At 41.4% G+C, this 26,558-nt stretch overlaps 1 protein-coding gene across 1 annotated transcript in view; it reads left to right on the plus strand.

Moving 5' to 3' along the window:
* Window positions 1–26,558, plus strand: part of ap4b1 (adaptor related protein complex 4 subunit beta 1) — a 55,868-nt gene that overhangs the window by 11,682 nt on the left and 17,628 nt on the right. The window contains 7 exon segments of the mRNA XM_034087203.2: window positions 154–439; window positions 2,570–2,668; window positions 4,647–4,758; window positions 7,905–7,988; window positions 9,015–9,118; window positions 23,661–23,868; window positions 24,110–24,424. Of these exon segments, the coding sequence (XP_033943094.1) occupies window positions 154–439; window positions 2,570–2,668; window positions 4,647–4,758; window positions 7,905–7,988; window positions 9,015–9,118; window positions 23,661–23,868; window positions 24,110–24,424 (1,208 nt within the window).

A 26,558-nucleotide genomic window follows, 5' to 3' on the forward strand; every position in this document is an offset into this window, starting at 1 on the left:
GTGTGTGTGTGTGTGTGTGTGTGTGTGTGTGTGTGTGTGTGTGTGTGTGTGTGTGTGTGTGTGTGTGGTGTGTGTGTGTGTGTGTGTGTGTGTGTGTGTGTGTGTGTGTGTGTGTGTGTGTGTGTGTGTGTGTGTGTGTGTGTGTGTTCCCAGGTTGAAGGAGTGTGACGTTTGGGGTCAGTGTGAGGTCCTGAGGGTCCTGCAGCGCTACCGGCCTCAGACCGAGGACGAGCTGTTTGACATCCTGTCCCTGCTGGACGCCTCGCTAGTCAGCCCCCACCCCCCCGTCATGGCCGCCACCCTCAGCCTCTTCCTGGGGCTCTGCTCGGCCCTGCCTGCTGTCGGGCTGGCGGCCCTGGAGCGAGTGCGGGCCCCCCTGCTGACTGCCTGCGGAAGCCCCTCCAGAGAGATGAGGCTCACCGCCCTGTGCCACATACAGGTCAGTGGGGGAGAAGTACTCAGATCCTGTACACAAGTTAAAGTAGAAGTACCAGAGTGTAGGAATATTCTGTTCCAAGTAAAAGTCCTGCATTCAAAATGTTACTCAAGTAAAAGTAGAAAAGTATTAGTATCAAAATATAGTTAAAGTACCAAAAGTAAAAGTACTCATTAGCCGCGTTCACACCAACTTCTTTGCCGTACTTAGTGCCGGCACTTATTACCCCAGAGCACTAAGTACAGATCGCGTTCACACCGGAATAAGTTCCCTGAGGGATGAGGGAAGATTACGCAAATGAGCCGGCTGACGTCACTTCTTCTTCTTCTGCTTTGGGTTTACTGGCAGGCCGCAAACCACTTCACGGCGTATACTGCCACCTGAAGTCCCCGGCCGGAAGTCTCCGGAGTTGGGGAAGGCTTCAGTAGAAGCTGCTGGGAGTCCCAGCAGCTTCTACTGAAGCCTTCCGAGTAAATCGCCAGAACGCCGACACCTCCTCATCTCCACCGCTCCCATGTTTTATTTTGTGTTGCCATAAGTTAGTCTCCCTCCGTTGGTGCGCGGGGCTAATGCTAATGCTAATAATGCTAATGCCGGCAAATACAATGGCGGCTTCACAAAACTTTTCAGAGTTTTACGGGCCGTGGTTTTCAATTCACCCAGCCAATCAGAACTGGGGCACTTTTTCCCCCCAGGATAGTACCACCTCTCAGCAGGCACTAAAAATGGGGTTAAAAGTTCCCGGCACTAAGTACTCTTTTTGGTGTGAACACGACATAAGGGGTACTAATGGAACTAAACGGGAAAAGTACGGGTGGGAACGTGGCTAATGTGCGGATTGGTCAATTTCAGATATGTTTTCTAATGATTGATCATTAAAGTATTCTCAAAGCTGGTAAAGGTGCAGCTAGTCTGAAGTACTTTGTAGACTGCAGGGTAGCTGGTGGATTTACTCCAGGTGGAACTAAAGTCTGATTTAACACTTGATTATATTTCACATCATTCATCCACATCTGTGAAGTAACTAAAGGTCCCTCCAAATTATACTTAAGAAGAGTACTAGAGTAAATGTACTTTGTTACTTTACAACACTGGGGGCAGAGGTGGGGGGGGGTGGGGGTGTAAGTACTGCAGTATGTAGTAATACTTTAGACTTTAGTGTGATGAACTACTGACGCCTTAGACATAGAAGGTGGGGGTTCACACATGAAAAGCAAATTTGTGTGTGCGTGAGGGTGTGTGTGTGTGGTGCTGTGAGTGAGGGTGTGTGTGTGTGTGTGTGTGTGTGTGTGTGTGTGTGTGTGTGTGTGTGTGTGTGTGTGTGTGTGTGTGTGTGTGTGTGTGTGTGTGTGTGTGTGTGTGTGTGTGTGTGTGTGTGTGTGTGTGTGTGTGTGTGTGTGTGTGTGTGTGTGTGTGTGTGTGTGTGTGTGTGTGTGTGTGTGTGGTGTGTGTGTGTGTGTGTGTGTGTGGAGGCTCTAAGTATCATATTTCCTTCATCCGTACTTTACTACAAATAAGCGAGGTATTTTCTGAAATCTAAGATTGGCTCCATGCTGCTTTTATAAAACAGGAAAATATAATTACCATAATATCTTATATTGTACAACAATGAATACTAATTTAGCTGATAATACTTGTATACTTTATATTATTCTAAGATGGACCATTGTGCAGTATCAGTACTTTTCCTTTTTTTAAATTTAATTATTTCTTCATGCTAATACTTTTAGTTAGGCAACATGTTGAATTCAGGACCTTAACTTGTATTGAGTATTAGTATTTTTTATTAGTGTTTCGTGAACTGTGTCTGAGCTGTGAAAGGCTCCTCCAAATGAAATGTTTTACTTTTACTGCTGTCTTTTATTACATTTAACAACTATTCATATCTTACACTGTACTGAAACTGTTCTATTTTAGCTTAATTACAATTCTTGGCTTTTTTGCAACTGTTTTCAAATCTAATCCTAATGCTTTTAATGTGTTTTGTAAAGCACTTTGAATCACCTTGTGTTGAAATGTGCTGTATAAGGAAGCATATATCACCTTATAATTAGTCTGTCTGCAGTGGTGATCTCCTGTAAGGGGGACGTGTGTACATGTGGAGAATTAAGAGGTGTGTTGTTCTTCCTCTAGCTGCTGCTGCGGTCTCTGCCTGGCCTGATGGGGGCGCACTACAAGCGTTTCTTCTGTGGCTACGCAGAGCCAGCCTACATCAAGCAGAGGAAGATGCAGGTGATGACTCAAGGCTCGTCTCAATTGAATATCTCACCTCCTCCTTTCCCTCACTCGCGTCCCTTGCTTGCGTCTTAGCTCCGCCTCCGTAAGATGCGAGCGAGAGACACGAGGAGGAGACGCGAGGACAGAGGAGTCCTCAGATATTAATTGGGATGTCCTCGTTCACTCAAACGTCACTCTTAAACGACGTCTGTTAATGATGACATGTGCACAGCTGTATCCCCTCTCATCGGGCTTAACTGAATAACCCTTAGAACCGGCCCATTTGTTGTTAAATATTTATTTAAGTGAATGAATCTTTCTCTTGTTAGTCAAGGAATTCAATGATGGGTTGGTCCTGCTTTTGTGTTCCGTTTTGGTGTAAAATGTAGCCTACATTTAAATAAAAATCTAATTATAGTAATGTGAAAGCCTTTACTCTGAAAATGTGTGTCCTGTAGATCCCCACATTCACCACAAACCCACATTCAGGACTGTGAATTTCAAATAATTTAACTACTGAATATTTTAACACAAAACAAGATCTAGCCATTTATGAAATAGCTTTCTTAATAGCTATGTTTCAGTGACGTTCAAGATCATTAAACATGACTTAAATTGTTAGTATAACCCAGTGGTTCTCAAAGTGGGGGGGCGCAGGGGCATGCCAGGGGGGGGCACGAGAGACCAGGAGGAAAAATGGTTATATAAAATAAATTGAAAAATTATTGATTCGAAAATAATATGATGCAGTACAGTACTATTACATCTGGGTCTCTGTGTTTCATTAAAGCGTGTGTGTGTGTGTGTGTGTGTGTGTGTGGGTGTGGGTGGGTGGGTGGGTGGGTGTGTGTGTGGAACGAGCCATTTTTGTGTGCGCGAGAGAGAGAAAGAACACACCGGTACCGGAGATCGTTGTTGTTAGCTTCTGGTGCTAGCGAGCTACGCTAAAGGATATAAGGAGTTTTTTCAACAACAAAGTGGAGGAGAGTCCTCTCCTGTCAGACTGAGAGACTCAGTGAGCTAAAGGACTCTCTGTGTTATCTCAGTGGGTCTCAAATGTTTTGGTCACCATTAATGTACACAATTATTTCCGAGGTACACCTTTATATGATCATTATAGTTATAAAAAAATAAGAGAATAAATGAAAAACAGCTATGAAATACTATATGACATTAAAACAAGAATACAGTTTGAAAGGGGAGTGATTTGTAAAATAACCATAAAGAAAAAGTAAATCTGTTTCCAGTTCTGTTCCAAATGGGTGTTGAGAGATGTATCCATAGATCTCTTCATTTTGCTCTCAAAGTGCACCAGATTGATGCTTTTAACTTCAATATTTAAAAATAAATCTTGCCGGGGGAGCTTGCCCCCGGACCCTCCTAGAGGAGGTGAGGTCCACATGTATTTTTGATGTGACTGTAAGGAAATACTTACCTTTTTCTTGTATCCTTATAACTTGAACCTGTAACATGTAATCCATTACTCCCAAAGCCTGAGGAGGATAGAGATTTGTTTTTTCCCCCACAGATTATATGTGTCATGCACCACTGTCCAGTGACAAAACAACTACAGCTTAAATGTAACCCCTTTATTGTTTGCTTTTATATGATGTTGTTTGTCTTCTCTCACCACACCTGTGCTGCCATAAGCTGGTTTTTCTAAATGGAGTTACATGGTGAAACAAGAGTTTAGTGGGATTAGGTGTGCAGAGTTGGCACTTGCAATTAAGCCCTCTTATATAAACCTCCTTACAAAATCCTTTTGTGTTTATGTTTTTGAATGTATTTCCTTCCCTTTAAAAGAAACCACACACTTGTACATGTTAACACATGCTGTACACACTGTTGAATTAGACATGATTAGTTTTCCCAATCGGAATAGTGGTGGATACTGAAGTGCTGTTTACCCTTTAATGGTTTCCACACTCACTGCCCAGTATAGCCAGATCAGTACTGGGTGCTGTCAGTGAACTGAAGCTGTTTGTGTTTGCAGGTGCTGGTGGAGCTGGTGAATGATGACAATGTTGCAATGATACTGGACGAGCTGAGAGGGTACTGCACCGACGTGAACACTGACACCGCCCAGGCTGCCATCTCAGCCATAGGTAAACACACTCCTGCAGCAACATCATGCACACACTGCTGCTGCACCATGTCTTTGTTACAAGGCAAACACTCACAGGCAGTCATTTCCTTAAGACCAGTCACACACCCTTTTACTCACATATAGACACACACACCAAGTCAAAGTCCAAGTCATCTTTATTATCAATTTCCGAAATGCCATTTCTCACCGTCCTAAAGAATAAAAATACATAAATATATATATACATACATATACAGAATAAACAATGAGCTGTCATTTCATGTTTCAGAAAGACTCACTTATATTCTCTCCTGTTTCTGTCATATTACACTTTATTCCTAAATGCTTAACTTCAGTAAAGCACAGGCAGCTTCTTTGACAGTATTACTTGGCTGTTTTTGTCGATTCACTTCCCTGTTCTACAAATGTCAACATTCCCCTCTGAGCCGGGTTGAACAGTAACCAGAGGATGAAAGCAGCCACAGATTAAACACTCTGCTATTGTTAAACGAGCCTTTTTTAAGTATTCTAAAAATATAGTCATTATGTATATACATTATGTTTAGTCAGCCACCAATTGTAAAAGTTCTCCCACTTAAAAAGATGAGAGGCCTGTAATTTTAATCCTAGGTACACTTCAACTATGAGAGACAGAATGAGGGGAAATAATCCAGGAAATTACATTGTAGGATTTTTAATGAATTAATTGGTAAATTCCTCGGTAAAATAAGTATTTGGTCACCTACAAAGAAACAAGATTTCTGGCTCTCACAGACCTGTAACTTCTTCTTTAAGAGCCTCCTCTGTCCTCCACTTGTTAACTGTATTAATGGCACCTGTTTGAACTCGTTATCAGTATAAAAGACACCTGTCCACAACCTCAAACAGTCACACTCCAAACTCCACTATGGCCAAGACCAAAGAGCTGTCAAAGGACACCAGAAACAAAATGGTAGACCTGCACCAGGCTGGGAAGACTGAATCTGCAATAGGTAAGCAGCTCGGTGTGAAGAAATCAACTGTGGGAGCAATTATTAGAAAATGGAAGACATATAAGACCACTGATAATCTCCCTCGATCTGGGGCTCCACGCAAGATCTCACCCCGTGGGGTCAAAGTGATCACAAGAACGGTGAGCAAAGATCCCAGAACCACACGGGGGGACCGAGTCCATGACCTGCAGAGAGCTGGGACCAAAGTAACAAAGGCTACCATCAGTAACACACTACGCCGCCAGGGACTAAAATCTTGCAGTGCCAGACGTGTGCCCCTGCTTAAGCCAGTACATGTCCAGGCCCGTCTGAAGTTTGCTAGAGAGCATTTAGATGATCCAGAAGAGGATTGGGAGAATGTCATATGGTCAGATAAAAACTCAACTAGATGTGTTTGGAGGAGAAAGAATGCTGAGTTGCATCCAAAGAACACCATACCTACTGTGAAACATGGGGGTGGAAACATCATGCTTTGGGGCTGTTTTTCTGCAAAGGGACCAGGACGACTGATCCGTGTAAAGGAAAGAATGAATGGGGCCATGTATTGTGAGATTTTGAGTGACAACCTCCTTCCATCAGCAAGGGCATTGAAGATGAAACGTGGCTGGGTCTTTCAGCATGACAATGATCCCAAACACACCGCCCGGGCAACGAAGGAGAGTCTTCGTAAGAAGCATTTCAAGGTCCTGGAGTGGCCTAGCCAGTCTCCAGATCTCAACCCCATAGAAAATCTATGGAGGGAGTTGAAAGTCCGTGTTGCCCAGCGACAGCCCCAAAACATCACTGCTCTAGAGGAGATCTGCATGGAGGAATGGGCCAAAATACCAGCAACAGTGTGTGAAAACCTTGTGAAGACTTACAGAAAATGTTTGACCTCTGTTATTGCCAACAAAGGGTATATAATAAAGGGTATATAACAAAGTATTGCGATGAACTTTTGTTATTGACCAAATACTTATTTTCCACCATAATAATCTGGTCTTCAACCGTCCTAAATTCACCCACAGCACGCCGCTCATCCGCTCGCTCCACTGGCTTCCGGTAACTCCTAGAATCCACTTCAAGACACTGGTACTTGCGTACCATGCTGCGAATGGATCTGGCCCTTCCTACATCCAGGACATGGTTAAACCGTACACCCCAGCACGTGCACTCCGCTCTGCATCAACCAAACGGCTCGCTGCACCCTCGCTGCGAAGGGGACCCAAGTTCCCATCAGCAAAAACACGTGGGTTTGCTATCCTGGCTCCAAACTGGTGGAATGAGCTCCCCATTGACATCAGGACAGCAGATAGCTTACACACCTTCCGGCGCAGACTGAAAACTCATCTCTTTCGACTCCACTTCGAGCGATAGAATTATTAACAAAGCACTTATATACTAATAAAGGGCTGACTTACCTAAAGCCCGTTGAGTAGCACTTGAAATGTTTTTGCTCTATGAAACCTGATGTACTTATATGATTCTGTTTTCTTCAAGTTTTTATTTTGTTGGTCGAACGCACTTATTGTAAGTCGCTTTGGATAAAAGCGTCAGCTAAATGCAATGTAATAATAATTTGCAAATAAATTCTTTATCAGACAATGTGATTTTCTGGATTTTTTTTTTCTCATTTTGTCTCATAGTTGAGGGTACCTAGGATGAAAATTACAGGCCTCTCATCTTTTTAAGTGGGAGAACTTGCACAATTGGTGGCTGACAAAATACTTTTTTGCCCCAATGTATATACAGGTATTAAAAGGAGCTCAACCTTTACCAGCTGTGATGAAAATATTCAATACGTCCAAAATAAAAATGTAATCCAAATTATTCTGAATTGAGTTATTACTCATAATAAGACCTTTTGCTTTTGGTACTCAAAGTATATATTGATGCCAATACTTTAATACATTTACAAAAGAAAGTTTTTAAGGCAGGACTTTTACTTGTAGTATTTTTACTTTAACTTAAGTAGAATACCTGAGTACTTCTAATATGTGAATATACTGTAACCTAGATGCAAACTGCATTTTGTTGTACTTTACGTGAAATGACAAAACATTTGAATCTAATCTAAAAATCCAGCCAGAGAAATGAGCTGAGCAACATTTCAAACCTCTCATTGTGTGGGACAGAGTTTCGAATGTTCAGGTTCCCCTCCACTCCTGTGACTTCCTGTCTGAACTGGGTGCAGGTGGAATTGGGCGGAGCTACAGCGACAGATGTCTGGAGATCCTCACTGGACTGCTGGGGCTCAAACAGGAGCACATCACTTCTGGTAAAACACACTACACACACACACACACACACACACACACACACACACACACACACACACACACACACACACACACACACACACACACACACACACACACACACACACACACACACACACACACACACACACACACACACACACACCTCACTTCCAGTCATTGTGCTGCTGCATTAGTTTTGACTGAATACTAAAGCCCTTTCATTCCATCACAGTTGTCAGCACCTGTGTTTAATCCCCAACGGGGGGGTTTTGGTGTTTCATCATATGTCCGTCCCACTCTCTTACACTGTTCGGAAGTAATGAATTACATTTACTCAAGTATTGTACTTAAGTACTATTTTGTAGTACTTTATTTGAGTATTTCTTTATACTTTTACTCCCTTACATTTTTAAACATGTATTCTACTTTTTACTCCACTACATTTATTTAACACTAATAGTTACCAGCTACTGTTTCCATAAAAGAAACACATGACATTTTGATATGATTATAACTGTACGTTATTACAAAATACATACAAAATGATGTTGAATTGTTTGTACATGTATTTGTAAGCAATTAAAAGAAGGAAGGAATCATTTAATATTCTATAATAGGTTTTACTTTTGATACTTTTAGCTGTCGATACTTCTATACTTCTACTCAAGTAACATTTAGAATTCAGGACTTTCACCTGTAATGAAGTATTTTCAGGCCGAAGTATTTCTACTTTTACTTGAGTAAAGTATTTAAGTACTTCTTCCACCACTGCTCTCATGAACAGGAAATCTTTCAGGGGATTTCTTTGAATTTGGCCACTGATTAGATTGTGTTGATCACTGAAATAGTTTTTTGTTTTTAGCCATTGCTCAATAATTAATATGCTAATTATTAAAATTGTACACAAATGTCTAATAGTATATATATAAAGTGATGACATATTTGATAGACATGGTTTCAACCGGACAGCAGCATTCAACCACAAGTGGTAATTCCAGTTCCTAGACAAACTGTCCCTCTGTGTGTCCCTGTGTCTCTGGCAGCCGTGGTGCAGACCATGCGAGACCTGGTGTGGGTGTGTCCTCAGTGCAGCGACACGGTGTGTGAGGCTCTGGAGGGCTGCGAGGACACGCTGCAGGACAGTCAGGTCAGACCCACCTGGCATGCTACCATTTAATCCCATCACCCCAATTCTGGCCTCACTAAACTGGCTTCCAATTCGGTTCCGCATTGATTTTAAACTCCTTTTATTTGTTTTCAAAGCCCTAAATGGGCTGGCTCCGGCCTATATAGCAGAACTCCTCCATCGCTACACCCCAGCCAGAGCCTTAAGGTCGGCTGACCAGCTGCTGCTGGTAGTGCCCAAGACCAGGCTCAAAACCCAAGGCAACCGAGCCTTCGCAGCAGCTGGCCCCAGGCTCTGGAACACTCTGCCCCTCCATGTGAGGTCGGCCCAGACCCTAGGAGTTTTTAAATCGACACTAAATACTCACTTCTTCTCCCTGGCCTTCTAGTCAGAGCGGAGCATGACTCCTGACATTTCCCTGTGTTTGATTTTTATATTTGTTGTTGTAATTTATTGTCTTCTGTTTGCGACTGTAGTAATGTGTTATTTATTACTTGCATGTACAGCAATCGTTTTTAAAATGTTCTATACAAATACAACCTGATTTGATTTGATTTAATGAAAGATTCACATCCATTAGCTAAGGGAAGTCGTAAAACCAAAAAGTTAAAACACTACCAGTCCTACAATCAAAATGTAGTAAAAGGTATTCAAAGAATCAAAAGTAGAATATCTTATTATGCGTAATACTTTTGTGTGTGATTTTAACACATATATGAAAGGTAAAAGGCCATGAAAATCTATTTTCTTAAAGGTTTGTATTTAGGTCTCTCCTGTGACATGTCTCCATGCTTTAATGTTCAGAAAGCTCTTTATTTTTCTCATACTGCCTGTCTGTGCTGCAGCACCTCTTTTCACCCTCTGTCTGAAACCAGAGCCCAGTCTACTCTGATTGGTTAGTTGGCTGGCTCTGTTGTGATTGGTCATTCGCTTAGAGATGTCCCGCCCCTTAGCCTATAACGCACAATGTGTTGGAGAGCTAGATTTCTGTCTGCTGTTTAGTTTGAGCTCTTGTCGCTTTAATGAGCCTCAGTTGGATAAAGCTTATGTTCGGCATTCTCAGTCTGTAATCATTTATATACGTCATCGATGGTCAAGTTCAATTCAAAACAAAAACCACCCTATCCAAACTCCTTGAGGTTATTGTAAACAGACATTGTGTTTATTCATCATAGGCTTATCACTTTATTTAGGTTTTCTAATAATTGCTTTTTAAATATAAATTAGTCTGTATGTCTATCTCCCCCGCTATACCCTTCTTGTGGGTCCTGTAAATTACATTCTTCTGGGTTGAAGAGAGAGAGTAAAAACACCTGCGTCATCACACAGAAACGTAGCTGACTGGTCCCAGAACAGATTTTGGAAAGGCCCTGCCTTGGCCACAGCAGGGACTGAGCCCTGGTACAGGGGCAATTTTGTCCTCATTTCAGCATTTCTTACTCAGTTCGTTTGCATGCGACCTATACCCTAATCAGGGGTGGGAGAAGTACTCAGATCTTGTACTTGAGTCAAAGCAGAAGTACCAGAGTGTAGGAATACGTGTGTATATGTATATGTGTGTGTATAATCTTATTATACACACATGCATTTCCAAACATCTGGACTACCTATGTTGCAAATGTATTATCTTTTCAATTACACACGGCATCTATTGCACGTCTGTCCGTCCTGGGAGAGGGATCCCTCCTCTGTTGCTCTCCCTGAGGTTTCTCCCATGTTCTCTTTAAACTGGGTTTTCTTTGGAAGTTTTTCCTTGTACGATGTGAGGGTCTAAGGACAGAGGGTGTCGTATTGTCATACTGATATTCTGTACACACTGTGAAGTCCACTGAGACAAATGTAACATTTGTGATATTGGGCTATATAAATATTGATTGATTGATTGATTGATTGATTGATTGATTGATTGATTGATTGATTGATTGATTGAATACTCGGTTACAAGTAAAAGCCCTGCAATCAAAATGTAACTCAAGTAAAAGTACAAAAGTAATACCATCAATGTATACTTAAAGTACCAAAAGTAAAATGAGTCATTGTGGTGATTCGTCTATTTCATTTCCCACCTTCTCCCCATCTTCAAGCTGGGTAAGAGTGTGCCTTACATTCAGTTCCTCCGGCTCTTCGGCAGACTGACGGCTGCCTCAGCGGTTGTGCTCTTAGGCCTGCTGCCGCTGCGCCCTTTGCAGATGTGGCTGAACAGCCTTCACTTGGACGCCAAGTGGCACAGGCACAGGAAGGGTCTTTTAACACCACGCTGCCCATCGTATCCCTATTTTAGGCACTCTGGCCCCGGATGTCCGACCGCTTTAGGATAGCAAAACGGTGTGTATGGTGTAGTAAGTGTTGGTGGGCTGGTAGAACCCCAGAGCAGTATCTAAACTGCCCCTGGAGGAGAATCCCTCTGTTAATGGGAAACTCCCTGGTAATTAGGGCAGCTTCAGAACCCACAGTCCCTAACCCCACCCTCTCTTGATCCCCAAATATATCAATCAAAACAATGAAAATGTAATTTCAAACACAGCCAGAGTCAAACATCAATATCACAGCAGTGATATTACCACATCAGCAGAGCATATCTCAACCACAGTAACCAATGTGAAACTATAGTTTAACCTTAGCAGAGTTTCTATTCCCCCTTAAACAATTTAAATCCAAATGATCAACTAATGTCAGCCTTTTCCAAGGAAGGGTATTCTTACCTCACTCTAAGACCAAGCTGATACCTTCAGATACCACAAGAGAGAGAGAGAGACCAGGAGTTTCGGGTCGAAGTGTACAAAGTACAAACCGGATTTATTAAGGTTGTAACAAAAATTGAGGATTACAAATAATCCTTTAAAAATAATAAAGACACCAAGTAGGCAATAGCAACAGGTTCACAAGTCAAGTCCTCAAGCCGTCTAAAAGGAAAACTTCCCCCAAGAAACCCCCAAGCCTCCAAGCTCAAGACCCTCCTGTTTCTTCTTCTCCATTCTTCTTTATAGTCTTCTTCCTCCTCCCTCTCTTCATCATGGGTCATCCCCCTTTCTCTCTTTGAGTCAGAAGGAGGTCACAACTGTTCAACTTTTAATGATTGAACATTCAAAAATGTAAGGTTTAAAAATTAAACTAATACAAACTTATAGTAATGATATGTCATTTTAAAGAGAGGGAATATGAGACATTTTCATGAAAGCAGAACACATTGTCAATGTCATGACTTTAGAATCAAATTATTTTCTTTAAAACATTTCAATTTCAAATATGCAAACTTTAAACTTTAATTAATTAACAGAGACTTCATTTGTTAACAGAGACAAATAAGGGCAGCTTGTCTCTACGATTCACTGGCCCAGGAAGTTGATTTGAATCTGTGCGTACAGATGTAGCACCTCATTTCAGACAGTTTGAAACGCGAGGGCCGTGGCCAGCACAGGGTCTGCCCTTGCTCAAAGAAAAATCTCCAGCGTGACTTGAGACCGCCCCCTTGATAAATACATTTAATTATAATGAAGCCAGCTGCAATGGATCATTGATCCATCAGGGGGTGCAGTGGGGTTCCACACTGGAGCTCATGTGAAATAAACTGATACAGTACGGTAGATTTATGTCTGGTAGGCTACTACTGTATAGCAGATATTTGTTAAGATCCATATGTCACGGATAGGATCATACTCTGTGCTAAATAAGAGACATGTAATCATTTACAAAACATCACCATGTTTTTATTTAACAAAATAATGTTGGTTAGTCCAAAACTACTGTACACAAAACATCAGGAAGCCCGCCGGCTCCAAAAACGAACGGGAGGAAATGCTCTCGATTTTTAATTCTAATTTAATCATCATCTTCACCACGATCATTTATGTTTATGTTCGCCAAATGTACATGAAAGCACTGACACATATGAATATACTGTAGTCAACTTCATTAAAACGTTATTAACGTGCCTAAACTCAGTAATTCACTAAAAATATTTATATTTCAATGGAGCCTCGTCGGCAGATCAGGGTCCCGACGCGTAGCGGAGGGATCTTGATCTGGATGAAGGGTGTTATTTTCCCCATAAGGAACAAGTCGCTGCACATTATCCCACTTATTACATGGCCACATTCTCAACAAAGTAACGACATGACTCCCAATATTAATTGAGATGCTTTTATGGATTTAGAAAATGTTTTTATTGATTTAAAAAATAGTTGTAGGCTATGTATTGATTTAAATTGACATGCATCCGCTAAGAAAAATAGTCCGTTGTCACCGTTTTTTAAACAGTCTGAATGAAACGGCAGCTCTCAGCTGTGTGTACTGTTTACACACCTAATGGCCCATCAGCCACAGTTCCCTCCTCCCCCCCTCATTTTACAGCTACACCATTGTTTGGTTTCCATGGTAGCACATCTCTTTAGTAGCGTGCGCAACTGAAAGTCTGAGAGGGTGAGGATTGTTCACAGAAAACAGAACAAGAATCGACAACTCCACCCTCTGCTCACTCCTTTCCTGTAAAATACAGGTCCAGCCAGGCAAAACAGTGCACTTCTCTTTCCCGCACTACTGTGACAGACCATGGGGCTGGGTCAGCCACTAACATATTCATATTTCTCTTCTCAAAAAGAGAAATATGAATGTTAGTTTTGAACTGACATTAACCGTTCACCAGCCCCCACCCCCCTATGCCAATAGGCGCATTAGGCGCATTCACACCGCAGTACTTTTCCCACAAAGGTTCATGAGAATTTAGTTCATGAGAACTCTTTAGTTCTCATGAAGTACAGATTGCGTTCACACCGGAATAAATCCCTGGGGGAGGATTAGGCAAATGAAGCCGCTGACGTCACTTCTTCTTCTTCTGCTTTGGGTTTACTGGCAGGCCGCAAACCACTTCACGGCGTATACTGCCGCCCAAAGTCCCCGGCCGGAAGTCCCCGGAGTTGGGGACTGGCTTCAGTAGAAGCTGCTGGGAGTCCCAGCAGCTTCTACTGAAGCCTTCCGAGTAAATCACCAGAACGCCGACACCTCCTCATCTCCACCACTCCCATGTTTTATTTTGTGTTGCCATAAGTTAGTCTCTCTGCGTTTCTGCGCTGGGCTAATGCTAATGCAAATGCGAGGATAATAAAATGGCGACTTCGCAAAACTTTTTGGGAGTTTTACAGGGCGTGGTTTGCAATCCGCCCAGCCAATCAGACATAGGAACCTTTTTCTCCCACGAAAGTCCCTGCCCTCTAGCAGGGACGGAAAAGGGGGTGAAAAGGTTCTCATTAACTAATTTTAGTTCCAGCTCTTTTTGGTGTGAACGCAACATTTCGGAACTAAAGTGGGAAAAGTACTGCGGTGTGAACGCGCCTTATGTATGTTGCAAACTCTTTGTTTAAAACTAATTGGCCATCGGAATGTGTGTGTCCCACCCCCCCCTGTGATCTCTCTTCTCCAGCAGTCTGGTTTGTGTTCGCATATTTATGCTGTCGCAGTTCCTGTTGTTTCTATCACGCATTGCCGGTATGAAAGGGTCTGTGCCGGAAATATCAAACATTTAATAAAAGTGAAAAACAATGAACAAGACTTAACGTATTAATAATAATTAATTATATTTATTCAGTTTGGATGTACGGTTTTTGACTTTGTTTAGAGCAGTGATCTTCTCTTCCTCTCTGCAGCAGAGAGCTAAGCGCTGTCAGACCGGACCTAACCCTAACCCTGAAAAGTATTATCATCTGAAATGAATCATTATGTTATTAGTATTAAATACATATAAGTATTTTTACAACTTGTATTTAGAAATACTCCGTTGTAATTATTGATGCATAAATGTGTTCATCCATTCAATGTGGCATCTGCTATAATGGGGTTAAGGTATAATATTACTTAATAATACAATACATTATAATATATGATATGATAATTACATTTGAGTTTTATTCATTTCTTATTTCATAGAAACTTATCAAACATGTAATTAAAGAATGGTGATATACACAGTGATAGATGTTAAGGACTAACGTTTATAATAAATAGCCTAGTATTTATATTTATAGTATATTCATAATAATATTTATATATTCAACAACAATTTTTAATGTAAAAGGTTCATAAAATAAAAACACAACACTGTCATTGCAAGTCACACTCGGTTGACTTTTATGTTCAACTGCTAAATTCGTTACTGATCAAAAAGGGCTTCTACCTAATTACCTTAAATAAACTCACTAATCACGTAAAATGATAAAATACGGCGAAGATATTCAAATATATGTGCTTCCATTTTTCATACTTTTGAAATATATTTGTATTAACTTTTATATTATCGTATCTCTGTGTTTACTGGGTCTTTTTGCATGAAACAAAGACTGGCATATAGTTTCAAGCCAGTACTTGTCCAGACTGTTGTTTTTACGCGGCACCGGCTTGAACAGGTCATGTGATCTGATCACGCCGGCATTATTCTTATTCTTATCATTCTTTATGAGCGCAGTAGCCTAATGGTAAGGTACAGGGACAGTGTTCTCCGTGAGATCCAGAAACTAAAACTAAGTTCTATTCCAATTCCAATTCTTGATGGGAAGAGCGGTGTAAATGGGTGGCAGATATGCATTTGAAAAGAAATAGTAATCACACAGTTATCATACAATAGGCTTAAACAAATATAGCTCTACACCCCTGGCCGAAATGTCCTTAAAATGAAGTCTGAGTTCGACATTTTAATTCATGTCCTGCCAACACTGGCAGGACAGAAGGCGACACGCCCGTTCTAAGCCGTGTCCCTCACTCCTCACATCCCAAGCTGCATCCTCAACAAGTTTATTATGTTACAATCATTTCAGATGTGATGTTTCAATTGTGCTCTTGATACGCCATTAAAACAGTAAAAAACACGTTCAGTTTCCTTTTGCTTTTTGTGTCTCCTGTTCACCAAAACATACCCATCTGTTATGGAAAAAGAAAGTAATCCAAAAGTAATCTAAAAGTAATCTGATTACTTTTTTAAGACACGTAACTGTATTCGGATTACTTTCAGAGCCATGTATTCAGTAATCAGTAACTGATTTCATTTACAAAGTAACCCTCCCAACCCTGCATATACAACAAATCACCATAGTCCAGCACAGGTAAAAAGGTCACAGTGACTATCCTTTTCCTGGCCTCAAGCGAGAAACAGGACTTGTTTCTGAAAAGAAACCTAGTCTAACCCTCAGCTTTTTAAGCAGGTTATTGACATGAAGTTTAAAAGTAAGACAATCATCAAGCCAGATACCTAGGTATTTATAACAGGCAATCACTTCTAGTACTTGTCCTTGCATAGTAACAATATCTAAAACAGGCTCTGGTGTCTTTTTAGCTTTTGAAAATAGCATACCTTGGTTTTATCAACATTTAAAAGAAGCTTAAGCTCAGCGAGCTGAGTCTGAATAATGTTAAAAACAGCCTGTAATTTAACACCAGCCTCCTGAATGGAGGGAACCTGCACAGTACATTTAGTGAGACCTGTGAATACACTATTGCAGTAAGTCGAGTCTACTGAAAATAAAAGCATGGACAAGTTTTTCTAAATCCTGTTGCGACAATAGTTTGTTTAATCCTTGATATATTCCTTCAGGTGGTAGTATTGCAGACCTAATAAACTGTTTGTAATGTGACTGTTAAAATTCCGGTCTGAGTCCATCACTACACCCAGATGTCTTGCTTTGTGAGTTACTTTGTAGTCTGCAGACTGAAGCTCTGTGATTACTTTTAATCGGTTCCTTCTTTGCTCCAAAACAATGATCTCAGTTTTTTGTTTGTTTCATTGGAGAAAGTTCTGAGTCCTCCAGTTAGTGATGTGCTCATGCACTTGCTCAGTGTTCTAATCGGAGAGTAGTCTCCCGGTGTAATTTTAAAATAATCTGGGTGTCGTCTGATAGATGTGATAGCTTAGATCGCTCTTTTAATAATTTCAGCCCAGAGGTAGCATATAAATATTAAAAAGCAAAGGTCCTAAGATGGAGCCTTGAGGAACCCCGCATGACATATTATCAGGGTTGATTTGTAATTGCCTGTTGAGACAAAGTTTGTTCTGTCCTTCAAGTAGGAGCTAAACCAGTTAAGAAGCTTGTTGCTGAACTCCCACCCAATTTTCAAGACAGTCTAACAATATGTTGTGGTCAACAGTATCAAAGGCAGCGCTGAGATCTAATAATACTAACACTGAACACTGTCTGTGTTCAAATGGATGTCATTTAAGACCTTAACAAGTGAAGTCTCAGTGCTGTGGTTAGGTCGAAGCCCGACTGAAAACACATCAAAACTTTTTTGCTTTTTTAGGAGCGTTTAATTATTGCAGTTTTCAGGGCCTGTGGAAATACACCTGATTGAAGAGACTTGTTTACTATGTGTAGTATATCTGAGGCCAAGCAATGAAAAACAGTTTTGAAAAATCCTGTCGGGATGATGTCGAGGCTACAGGAGGAGAGATTTTCAGATGTGGGATAATGTCTTCCAGGTCTTTAGCATTTATCAGACGGAATTGTGTCATGGTGTCTGAATTGGCTTTAGGTGAACATAGACCAGTACATTGACAGTACATTGGCTGTACCTTATCCAGAGGCACTGACTGCCTGTCTAATTTGCATGATTTTGTCAGTGAAGAAGGAGGCAAAATCATTGCAGGCCCTGGTGAATAGAAATGCTGAGGCTATCGACACTGGGGGGTTTGTTAGTCTGTTGACGGTAGCAAACAAGGCACGTGAGTTGTTTTTATTTTTGGTAATGATGTCAGAAAGAAAGACTGTCGTGCCTTTTTTATTTCCTGGTTATAGAAACCGAGTTTCTCTTTATATATTTCCAAGTGAACCTGGAGATTTGTTTTTCCCACCTGCATTCAGCTTTTCTGCACTCAGTTTTTGCTGTTCTCACAGTCATGGCTTTTCTCCATGGAGATATTTTCTTGCCAGATACTTCCTTTATTTTAATGGGAGCGATGGTATCCATGCATTTGTTATTTTAGAATTAAAATGATCAACTAGCTCATTTACTGAGAAGTTAGCATGGGCAATTGAGGGAGTAAAAATCTGGGCAACATTTCCTCTGCATTTTCAGTTAAGTGACGTCTCGTGGTTACCTCTTTCTTAACAGTTGTATGGACGGTAGAGCTCTCAAAGAAAACACAGGAATGGTCGGAGAGCGCTACATCAGTCACTACAAGCTTAGAGATGTTCAGACCCTTTGATACAATTAAGTCCAGGGTGTGCCCCTTATTGTGCGTCGGACCCTTGACACTGAGTCAGTCCAAAATTGTCGATAACACAAAACAGTTCTTTAGCCCCTCTGCCCTCAGGGTTGTCAACATGGATATTAAAATCGCCAACAATGATTAAACGGTCAAAGTCCATAGACAATTCCTAGACTCCACAACCTGAACCCTCTCCTCCTCCTTCTCCTCCCTCAGGGCAGGCAGGCCTTGCTGTGGCTGCTGGCTGTGTATGGGGAGCGGGTCTCCAGCGCCCCATACACGCTGGAGGTGTTCATTGATGGAGTGAGGAGCGAGACGTCTGTGGGAGTCAAGATGGAGCTGCTGACCACCACCATGAGGCTGTTTCTGTGCCGGCCTGCTGAGACGCAAGACATGCTGGGAAGACTGTTGCACTACTGCAAGGTGTGTGTGTGTGTGTGTGTGTGTGTGTGTGTGTGTGTGTGTGTGTGTGTGTGTTGTGTGTGGGTGTGTGTGTGTGTGTGTGTGTGTGTGTGTGTGTGTGTGTGTGTGTGTGTGTGTGTGTGTGTGTGTGTGTGTGTGTGTGTGTGGTGTGGTGTGTGGGTGTGTGTGTGTGGTGTGTGTGTGTGTTTGAACTGACATTAACCGTTCACCACCCCCCCCCCCTATGCCATAGGCGCATTAGGCATTCACCGCAGTACTTTTCCACACAAAGGTTCATGAGAATTTAGTTCGAGAACTCTTTAGTTCTCATGAAGTACAGATTGCGTTCACACCGGAATAAATCCCTGGGGGAGGATTAGGCAAATGAAGCGCTGACGTCACTTCTTCTTCTTCTGCTTTGGGTTTACTGGCAGGCCGCAAACCACTTCACGGCGTATACTGCCGCCCAAAGTCCCCGGCCGGAAGTCCCCGGAGTTGGGGGACTGGCTTCAGTAGAAGCTGCTGGGAGTCCCAGCAGCTTCTACTGAGCCTTCCGAGTAAATCGCCAGAACGCCGACACCTCCTCATCTCCACCACTCCCATGTTTTATTTTGTTGCCATAAGTTAGTTCTCTCTGCGTTTCTGCGCTGGGCTAATGCTAATGCAAATGCAATAAAAAATGGCGACTTCGCAAAACTTTTTGGGAGTTTTACAGGCGTGGTTTGCAATCCGCCCAGCCAATCAGACATAGGAACCTTTTTCTCCCACGAAAGTCCCTGCCCTCTAGCAGGGACGGAAAAGGGGGTGAAAAGGTTCTCATTAACTAATTTTAGTTCCAGCTCTTTTTGGTGTGAACGCAACATTTCGGAACTAAAGTGGGAAAGTACTGCGGTGTGAACGCGCCTTATGTATGTTGCAAACTCTTTGTTTAAAACTAATTGGCCATCGGAATGTGTGTGTCCCACCCCCCCCTGTGATCTCTCTCTCTCAGCAGTCTGGTTTGTGTTCGCATATTTATGCTGTCGCAGTTCCTGTTGTTTCTATCGTGCATTGCCGGTATGAAAGGGTCTGTGCCGGAAATATCAAACATTTAATAAAAGTGAAAAACAATGAACAAGACTTAATGTATTAATAATAATTAATTATATTTTTCAGTTTGGATGTACGGTTTTTGACTTTGTTTAGAGCAGTGATCTTCTCTTCCTCTCTGCAGCAGAGAGCTAAGCGCTGTCAGACCGGACCTAACCCTAACCCTGAAAAGTATTATCATCTGAAATGAATCATTATGTTATTAGTATTAAATACATATAAGTATTTTTACAACTTGTATTTAGAAATACTCCGTTGAAATTATTGATGCATAATGTGTTCATCCATTCAATGTGGCATCTGCTATAATGGGGTTAAGGTATAATATTACTTAATAATACATACATTATAATATATGATATGATAATTACATTTGAGTTTATTCATTTCTTATTTCATAGAAACTTATCAAACATGTAATTAAAGAATGGTGATATACACAGTGATAGATGTTAAGGACTAACGTTTATAATAAATAGCCTAGTATTTATATTTATAGTATATTCATAATAATATTTATATATTCAACAACAATTTTAATGTAAAAGGTTCATAAAATAAAAACACAACACTTGTCATTGCAAGTCACACTCGGTTGACTTTTATGTTCAACTGCTAAATTCGTTACTGATCAAAAAGGGCTTCTACCTAATTACCTTAAATAAACTCACTAATCACGTAAAATGATAAAATACGGCGAAGATATTCAAATTATGTGCTTCCATTTTTCATACTTTTTGAAATATATTTGTATTAACTTTTATATTATCGTATCTCTGTGTTTACTGGGTCTTTTTGCATGAAACAAAGACTGGCATATAGTTTCAAGCCAGTACTTGTCCAGACTGTTGTTTTTACGCGGCACCGGCTTGAACAGGTCATGTGATCTGATCACGCCGGCATTATTCTTATTCTTATCATTCTTTATGAGCGCAGTAGCCTAATGGTAAGGTACAGGGACAGTGTTCTCCGTGAGATCCAGAAACTAAAACTAAGTTCTATTCCAATTCCAATTCTTGATGGGAAGAGCGGTGTAAATGGGTGGCAGATATGCATTTGAAAAGAAATAGTAATCACACAGTTATCATACAATAGGCTTAAACAAATATAGCTCTACACCCCTGGCCGAAATGTCCTTAAAATGAAGTCTGAGTTCGACATTTTAATTCATGTCCTGCCAACACTGGCAGGACAGAAGGCGACACGCCCGTTCTAAGCCGTGTCCCTCACTCCTCACATCCCAAGCTGCATCCTCAACAAGTTTATTATGTTACATCATTTCAGATGTGATGTTTCAATTGTGCTCTTGATACGCCATTAAAACAGTAAAAACACGTTCAGTTTCCTTTTGCTTTTTGTGTCTCCTGTTCACCAAAACATACCCATCTGTTATGGAAAAGAAAGTAATCCAAAAGTAATCTAAAAGTAATCTGATTACTTTTTTAAGACACGTAACTGTATTCGGATTACTTTCAGAGCCATGTATTCAGTAATCAGTAACTGATTTCATTTACAAAGTAACCCTCCCAACCCTGCATATACAACAAATCACCATAGTCCAGCACAGGTAAAAAGGTCACAGTGACTAGCCTTTTCCTGGCCTCAAGCGAGAAACAGGACTTGTTTCTGAAAAAGAAACCTAGTCTAACCCTCAGCTTTTTAAGCAGGTTATTGACATGAAGTTTAAAAGTAAGACAATCATCAAGCCAGATACCTAGGTATTTATAACAGGCAATCACTTCTAGTACTTGTCCTTGCATAGTAACAATATCTAAAACAGGCTCTGGTGTCTTTTTAGCTTTTGAAAATAGCATTACCTTGGTTTTATCAACATTTAAAAGAAGCTTAAGCTCAGCGAGCTGAGTCTGAATAATGTTAAAAACAGCCTGTAATTTAACACCAGCCTCCTGAATGGAGGGACCTGCACAGTACATTTAGTGAGACCTGTGAATACACTATTGCAGTAGTCGAGTCTACTGAAAATAAAAGCATGGACAAGTTTTTCTAAATCCTGTTGCGACAATAGTTTTTTAATCCTTGATATATTCTTCAGGTGGTAGTATGCAGACCTAATAACTGTTGTAATGTGACTGTTAAAATTCCGGTCTGAGTCCATCACTACACCCAGATGTCTTGCTTTGTGAGTTACTTTGTAGTCTGCAGACTGAAGCTCTGTGATTACTTTTAATCGGTCCTTCTTTGCTCCAAAAACAATGATCTCAGTTTTTTGTTTGTTTCATTGGAGAAAGTTCTGAGTCCTCCAGTTAGTGATGTGCTCAATGCACTTGCTCAGTGTTCTAATCGGAGAGTAGTCTCCCGGTGTAATTTTAAAATAAATCTGGGTGTCGTCTGCATAGATGTGATAGCTTAGATCGCTCTTTTTAATAATTTCAGCCAGAGGTAGCATATAAATATTAAAAAGCAAAGGTCCTAAGATGGAGCCTTGAGGAACCCCGCATGACATATTTATCAGGGTTGATTTGTAATTGCCTGTTGAGACAAAGTTTGTTCTGTCCTTCAAGTAGGAGCTAAACCAGTTAAGAGCTGTTGCTGAAACTCCCACCCAATTTTCAAGACAGTCTAACAATATGTTGTGGTCAACAGTATCAAAGGCAGCGCTGAGATCTAATAATACTAACACTGAACACTGTCTGTGTTCAAATGGATGTCATTTAAGACCTTAACAAGTGAAGTCTCAGTGCTGTGGTTAGGTCGAAAGCCCGACTGAAACACATCAAAACTTTTTTGCTTTTTTAGGAGCGGTTTAATTATTGCAGTTTTCAGGGCCTGTGGAAATACACCTGATTGAAGAGACTTGTTTACTATGTGTAGTATATCTGAGGCCAAGCAATGAAAAACAGTTTTGAAAAATCCTGTCGGGATGATGTCGAGGCTACAGGAGGAGGATTTCAGATGTTGGATAATGTCTTCCAGGTCTTTAGCATTTATCAGACGGAATTGTGTCATGGTGTCTGAATTGGCTTTAGGTGAACATAGACAGTACATTGACAGTACATTGGCTGTACCTTATCCAGAGGCACTGACTGCCTGTCTAATTTGCATGATTTTGTCAGTGAAGAAGGAGGCAAAATCATTGCAGGCCCTGGTGAATAGAAATGCTGAGGCTATCGACACTGGGGGGTTTGTTAGTCTGTTGACGGTAGCAAACAAGGCACGTGAGTTGTTTTTATTTTTGGTAATGATGTCAGAAAAGAAAGACTGTCGTGCCTTTTTTATTTCCTGGTTATAGAAACCGAGTTTCTCTTTATATATTTCCAAGTGAACCTGGAGATTTGTTTTTCCCCACCTGCATTCAGCTTTTCTGCACTCAGTTTTTGCTGTTCTCACAGTCATGGCTTTTCTCCATGGAGATATTTTCTTGCCAGATACTTCCTTTATTTTAATGGGAGCAATGGTATCCATGGCATTTGTTATTTTAGAATTAAAATGATCAACTAGCTCATTTACTGAGAAGTTAGCATGGGCAATTGAGGGAGTAAAAATCTGGGCACACATTTCCTCTGCATTTTCAGTTAAGTGACGTCTCGTGGTTACCTCTTTCTTAACAGTTGTATGGACGGTAGAGCTCTCAAAGAAAACACAGGAATGGTCGGAGAGCGCTACATCAGTCACCACAAGCTTAGAGATGTTCAGACCCTTTGATACAATTAAGTCCAGGGTGTGCCCCTTATTGTGCGTCGGACCCTTGACATACTGAGTCAGTCCAAAATTGTCGATAACACAAAACAGTTCTTTAGCCCCTCTGCCCTCAGGGTTGTCAACATGGATATTAAAATCGCCAACAATGATTAAACGGTCAAAGTCCATAGACAATTCCTAGACTCCCACAACCTGAACCCTCTCCTCCTCCTTCTCCTCCCTCAGGGCAGGCAGGCCTTGCTGTGGCTGCTGGCTGTGTATGGGGAGCGGGTCTCCAGCGCCCCATACACGCTGGAGGTGTTCATTGATGGAGTGAGGAGCGAGACGTCTGTGGGAGTCAAGATGGAGCTGCTGACCACCACCATGAGGCTGTTTCTGTGCCGGCCTGCTGAGACGCAAGACATGCTGGGAAGACTGTTGCACTACTGCATAGGTGTGTGTGTGTGTGTGTGTGTGTGTGTGTGTGTGTGTGTGTGTGTGTGTGTGTGTGTGTGTGTGTGTGTGTGTGTGTGTGTGTGTGTGTGTGTGTGTGTGTGTGTGTGTGTGTGTGTGTGTGTGTGTGTGTGTGTGTGTGTGTGTGTGTGTGTGTGTGTGTGTGTGTGTGTGTGTGTGTGTGTGTGTGTGTGTGTGTGATATATGCATATGCCATTACCGACACCCCTTGTGTTTCCCAGAGGAGGAGACGGACATGTGCGTGCGTGACCAAGGGCTTCTCTACTACCGCCTGTTGCATCGTGGGATAGAAGAGACACAAAAGGTCCTCCAGGGACGGAGGTCAGACCCTTCCCTGGGTGTTCTGATTGGCCGCCCTGCGGAGCCCGTCAGCCAGTGGGCGTGCAGCTTTAACACTCTGGACCCTCTGAAGCAGGGCCCTGTAGAGACAGAGCCCCACAGCAGAGGAAGCCCTGAACATGTGACCTTTGACCCCAAGCCTAACACCGACCTCTCAGAAACACTGGACTGTAGTCAGATTGTGAAGCTTCATTCAGGTGAGCGAACAGATTCAGATGCTCTGTTAGCGATGTTAAAGAACTGAACTTTGGAACCAAGTGGATGATAACATTCTGAAAACATGATTTTTTCAATTTAGCTGGGGGGTCGAGACCGGGCCTGGCGCCACGAGGGGGCAAAAGGGGGCATTGCCCCCTCAGTTGTATTCTTTGCCCCCTCACTTTGAACATCATTCATCCATCGAAAAGTAAAATAAATGTCATGATTATTAAATAACTTTAAATAATTCTTTTCCCCAACACACGTTACCATGTCTAGATCAGATATGTGGGCAGGCAGTCAAGCAATGTGTAAAAAAGCCTCCACCCCAAGTGAGCTTGTAGTCTTAATTAATGTTAGCGTTTGTGCTTAGCTGTAAACACAGTCGGATGGGTGACCAAAACGTCCCCGTTTTCCGGGCAAAGTCCCCTTTTTCGGTAGCCGGTACCCGGTTGAAACTCCCGAAAATGTTCCCGTTTTGAATGTGCATTAAAAAACATGTAAAATGTTACATGTCAGTAAAAACAGAGTAACAGTGTTGTGCCTGTTTGTAGCATTAGCGTATTTCTTCTTCTACTACTTATTTTTCTTCTACCTCTACTTCTTCTTTTCTACCTCTACTGTACTTCTTCTTCTTCTTCTTCTTCTTCTTCTTCTTCTTCTTCTTCTTCTTCTTCTTCTTCTTCTTCTTCTTCTTCTTCTTCTTCTTCTTCTTCTTCTTTTCTTCTTCTTCTTCTTCTTCTTCTTCTTCTTCTTCTTCTTCTTCTGCCCAATCCCAAACCGCCCCCTACACCCGCCTCCAACACCCTACCCCTCCGTTTGCGCATTCGCGCGGAGGGTCCACCACATTAAGTGCTGTTCCAAACCAACGAGTGTGGAGCGGTGTGGAGGGGGAGTGGGCTGTCAACGCTGTGTGTGTCCGTCAGGAAACACGCTGTGTACAAGTAGTTCCAGCAAACATCCACTGATAAATTGCGATGTTAACAACCTCATGATAACCTCATATTTGTTTAACTTAGGATCATACCTGTGTTTAGTCTAGAAAAAGGTAAATGTGTGCATTTTATTATAACGTTGTGTATATTTACAGACTGTTGCAAAAACTAAGAAGCTTATAAACATCAGGTTTAAAACTAAAAGAGCTTTACAAAAAAGTAACACAATTAAAGATGTTGATGATAAAGAAAGTCGGCTAGTAGTGTCAACTAAATCCATAGTATTACAACAAAAGTGCTTTAAACGAGGTAAATTACGAATGTATGTTCTCAATCGCCAAGTACGTGATTGAATATTAAATTAATTTGCATTAGATGTATTATCCCCAGGGGGAAATTCATGTTGACAGCACTCAGACATCTACAGATCAGGGTTTCCGCTAGGATTTTTTGTTGCCGGTCAAATGTCCGGACAGAATTTATTTTACCGGACAAATTTGAAACTTACCGGTCATGTTTCAATAATAAGAATTGTGTAGCAGAGTTTCCGTTAGCAGGTAATTACTGGACTAGGACCGGATATGCTGATGTTTAAAACTCAGTTAATGGGAGTAATTTTTATATTGCTTCAGTTTATAATCGTAACAGATCGAAAGATACATTTTTCAATAAATTATTCCACAAACAACATAATTATTACATTCAAACAAACTACTTGTAGTAGATGAAGTACATTATTCAAAAGTTGAAATTAACTTTGAATAATAACACGGGAGAAACGGATCCTCTTTTTCCTCTCTCCCTCTCTCTCCTGACAGGCTTCAGGTGATTATGCAGCAGCTGAACCGATCTCTCTCTCGCGTCCGGTTACACTTCACTCGCGTTTATGTCCATATCGATCAGATCCAGCTCTCCTGATCGGCCTTTATAGAGAGCACAGATCAAACTATTAAGAGTGAATATCGGCTGATAATGATTGGCGGCCAATCGATCGCAGGGGTCTTAAAAAGTATTAAAAGTTGATAAATCAATTTAGCGAAAAATAAGGCTTTTAAAAAGTATTAAACGGCATTTTCCAAGGTATTAAATGTTGTAGCTTGTTCAGAGGCGCGGGAAGGTATTTTGAGTGGGGGTGCTGAGGTGCTGGACTCCAGTGAACACTATTACGGGCACTATAGAGCACGCACAAAAGCACTCC

Source organism: Pseudochaenichthys georgianus, chromosome 7, assembly GCF_902827115.2.
Source record: "Pseudochaenichthys georgianus chromosome 7, fPseGeo1.2, whole genome shotgun sequence".
Taxonomy (NCBI): domain Eukaryota; kingdom Metazoa; phylum Chordata; class Actinopteri; order Perciformes; family Channichthyidae; genus Pseudochaenichthys; species Pseudochaenichthys georgianus.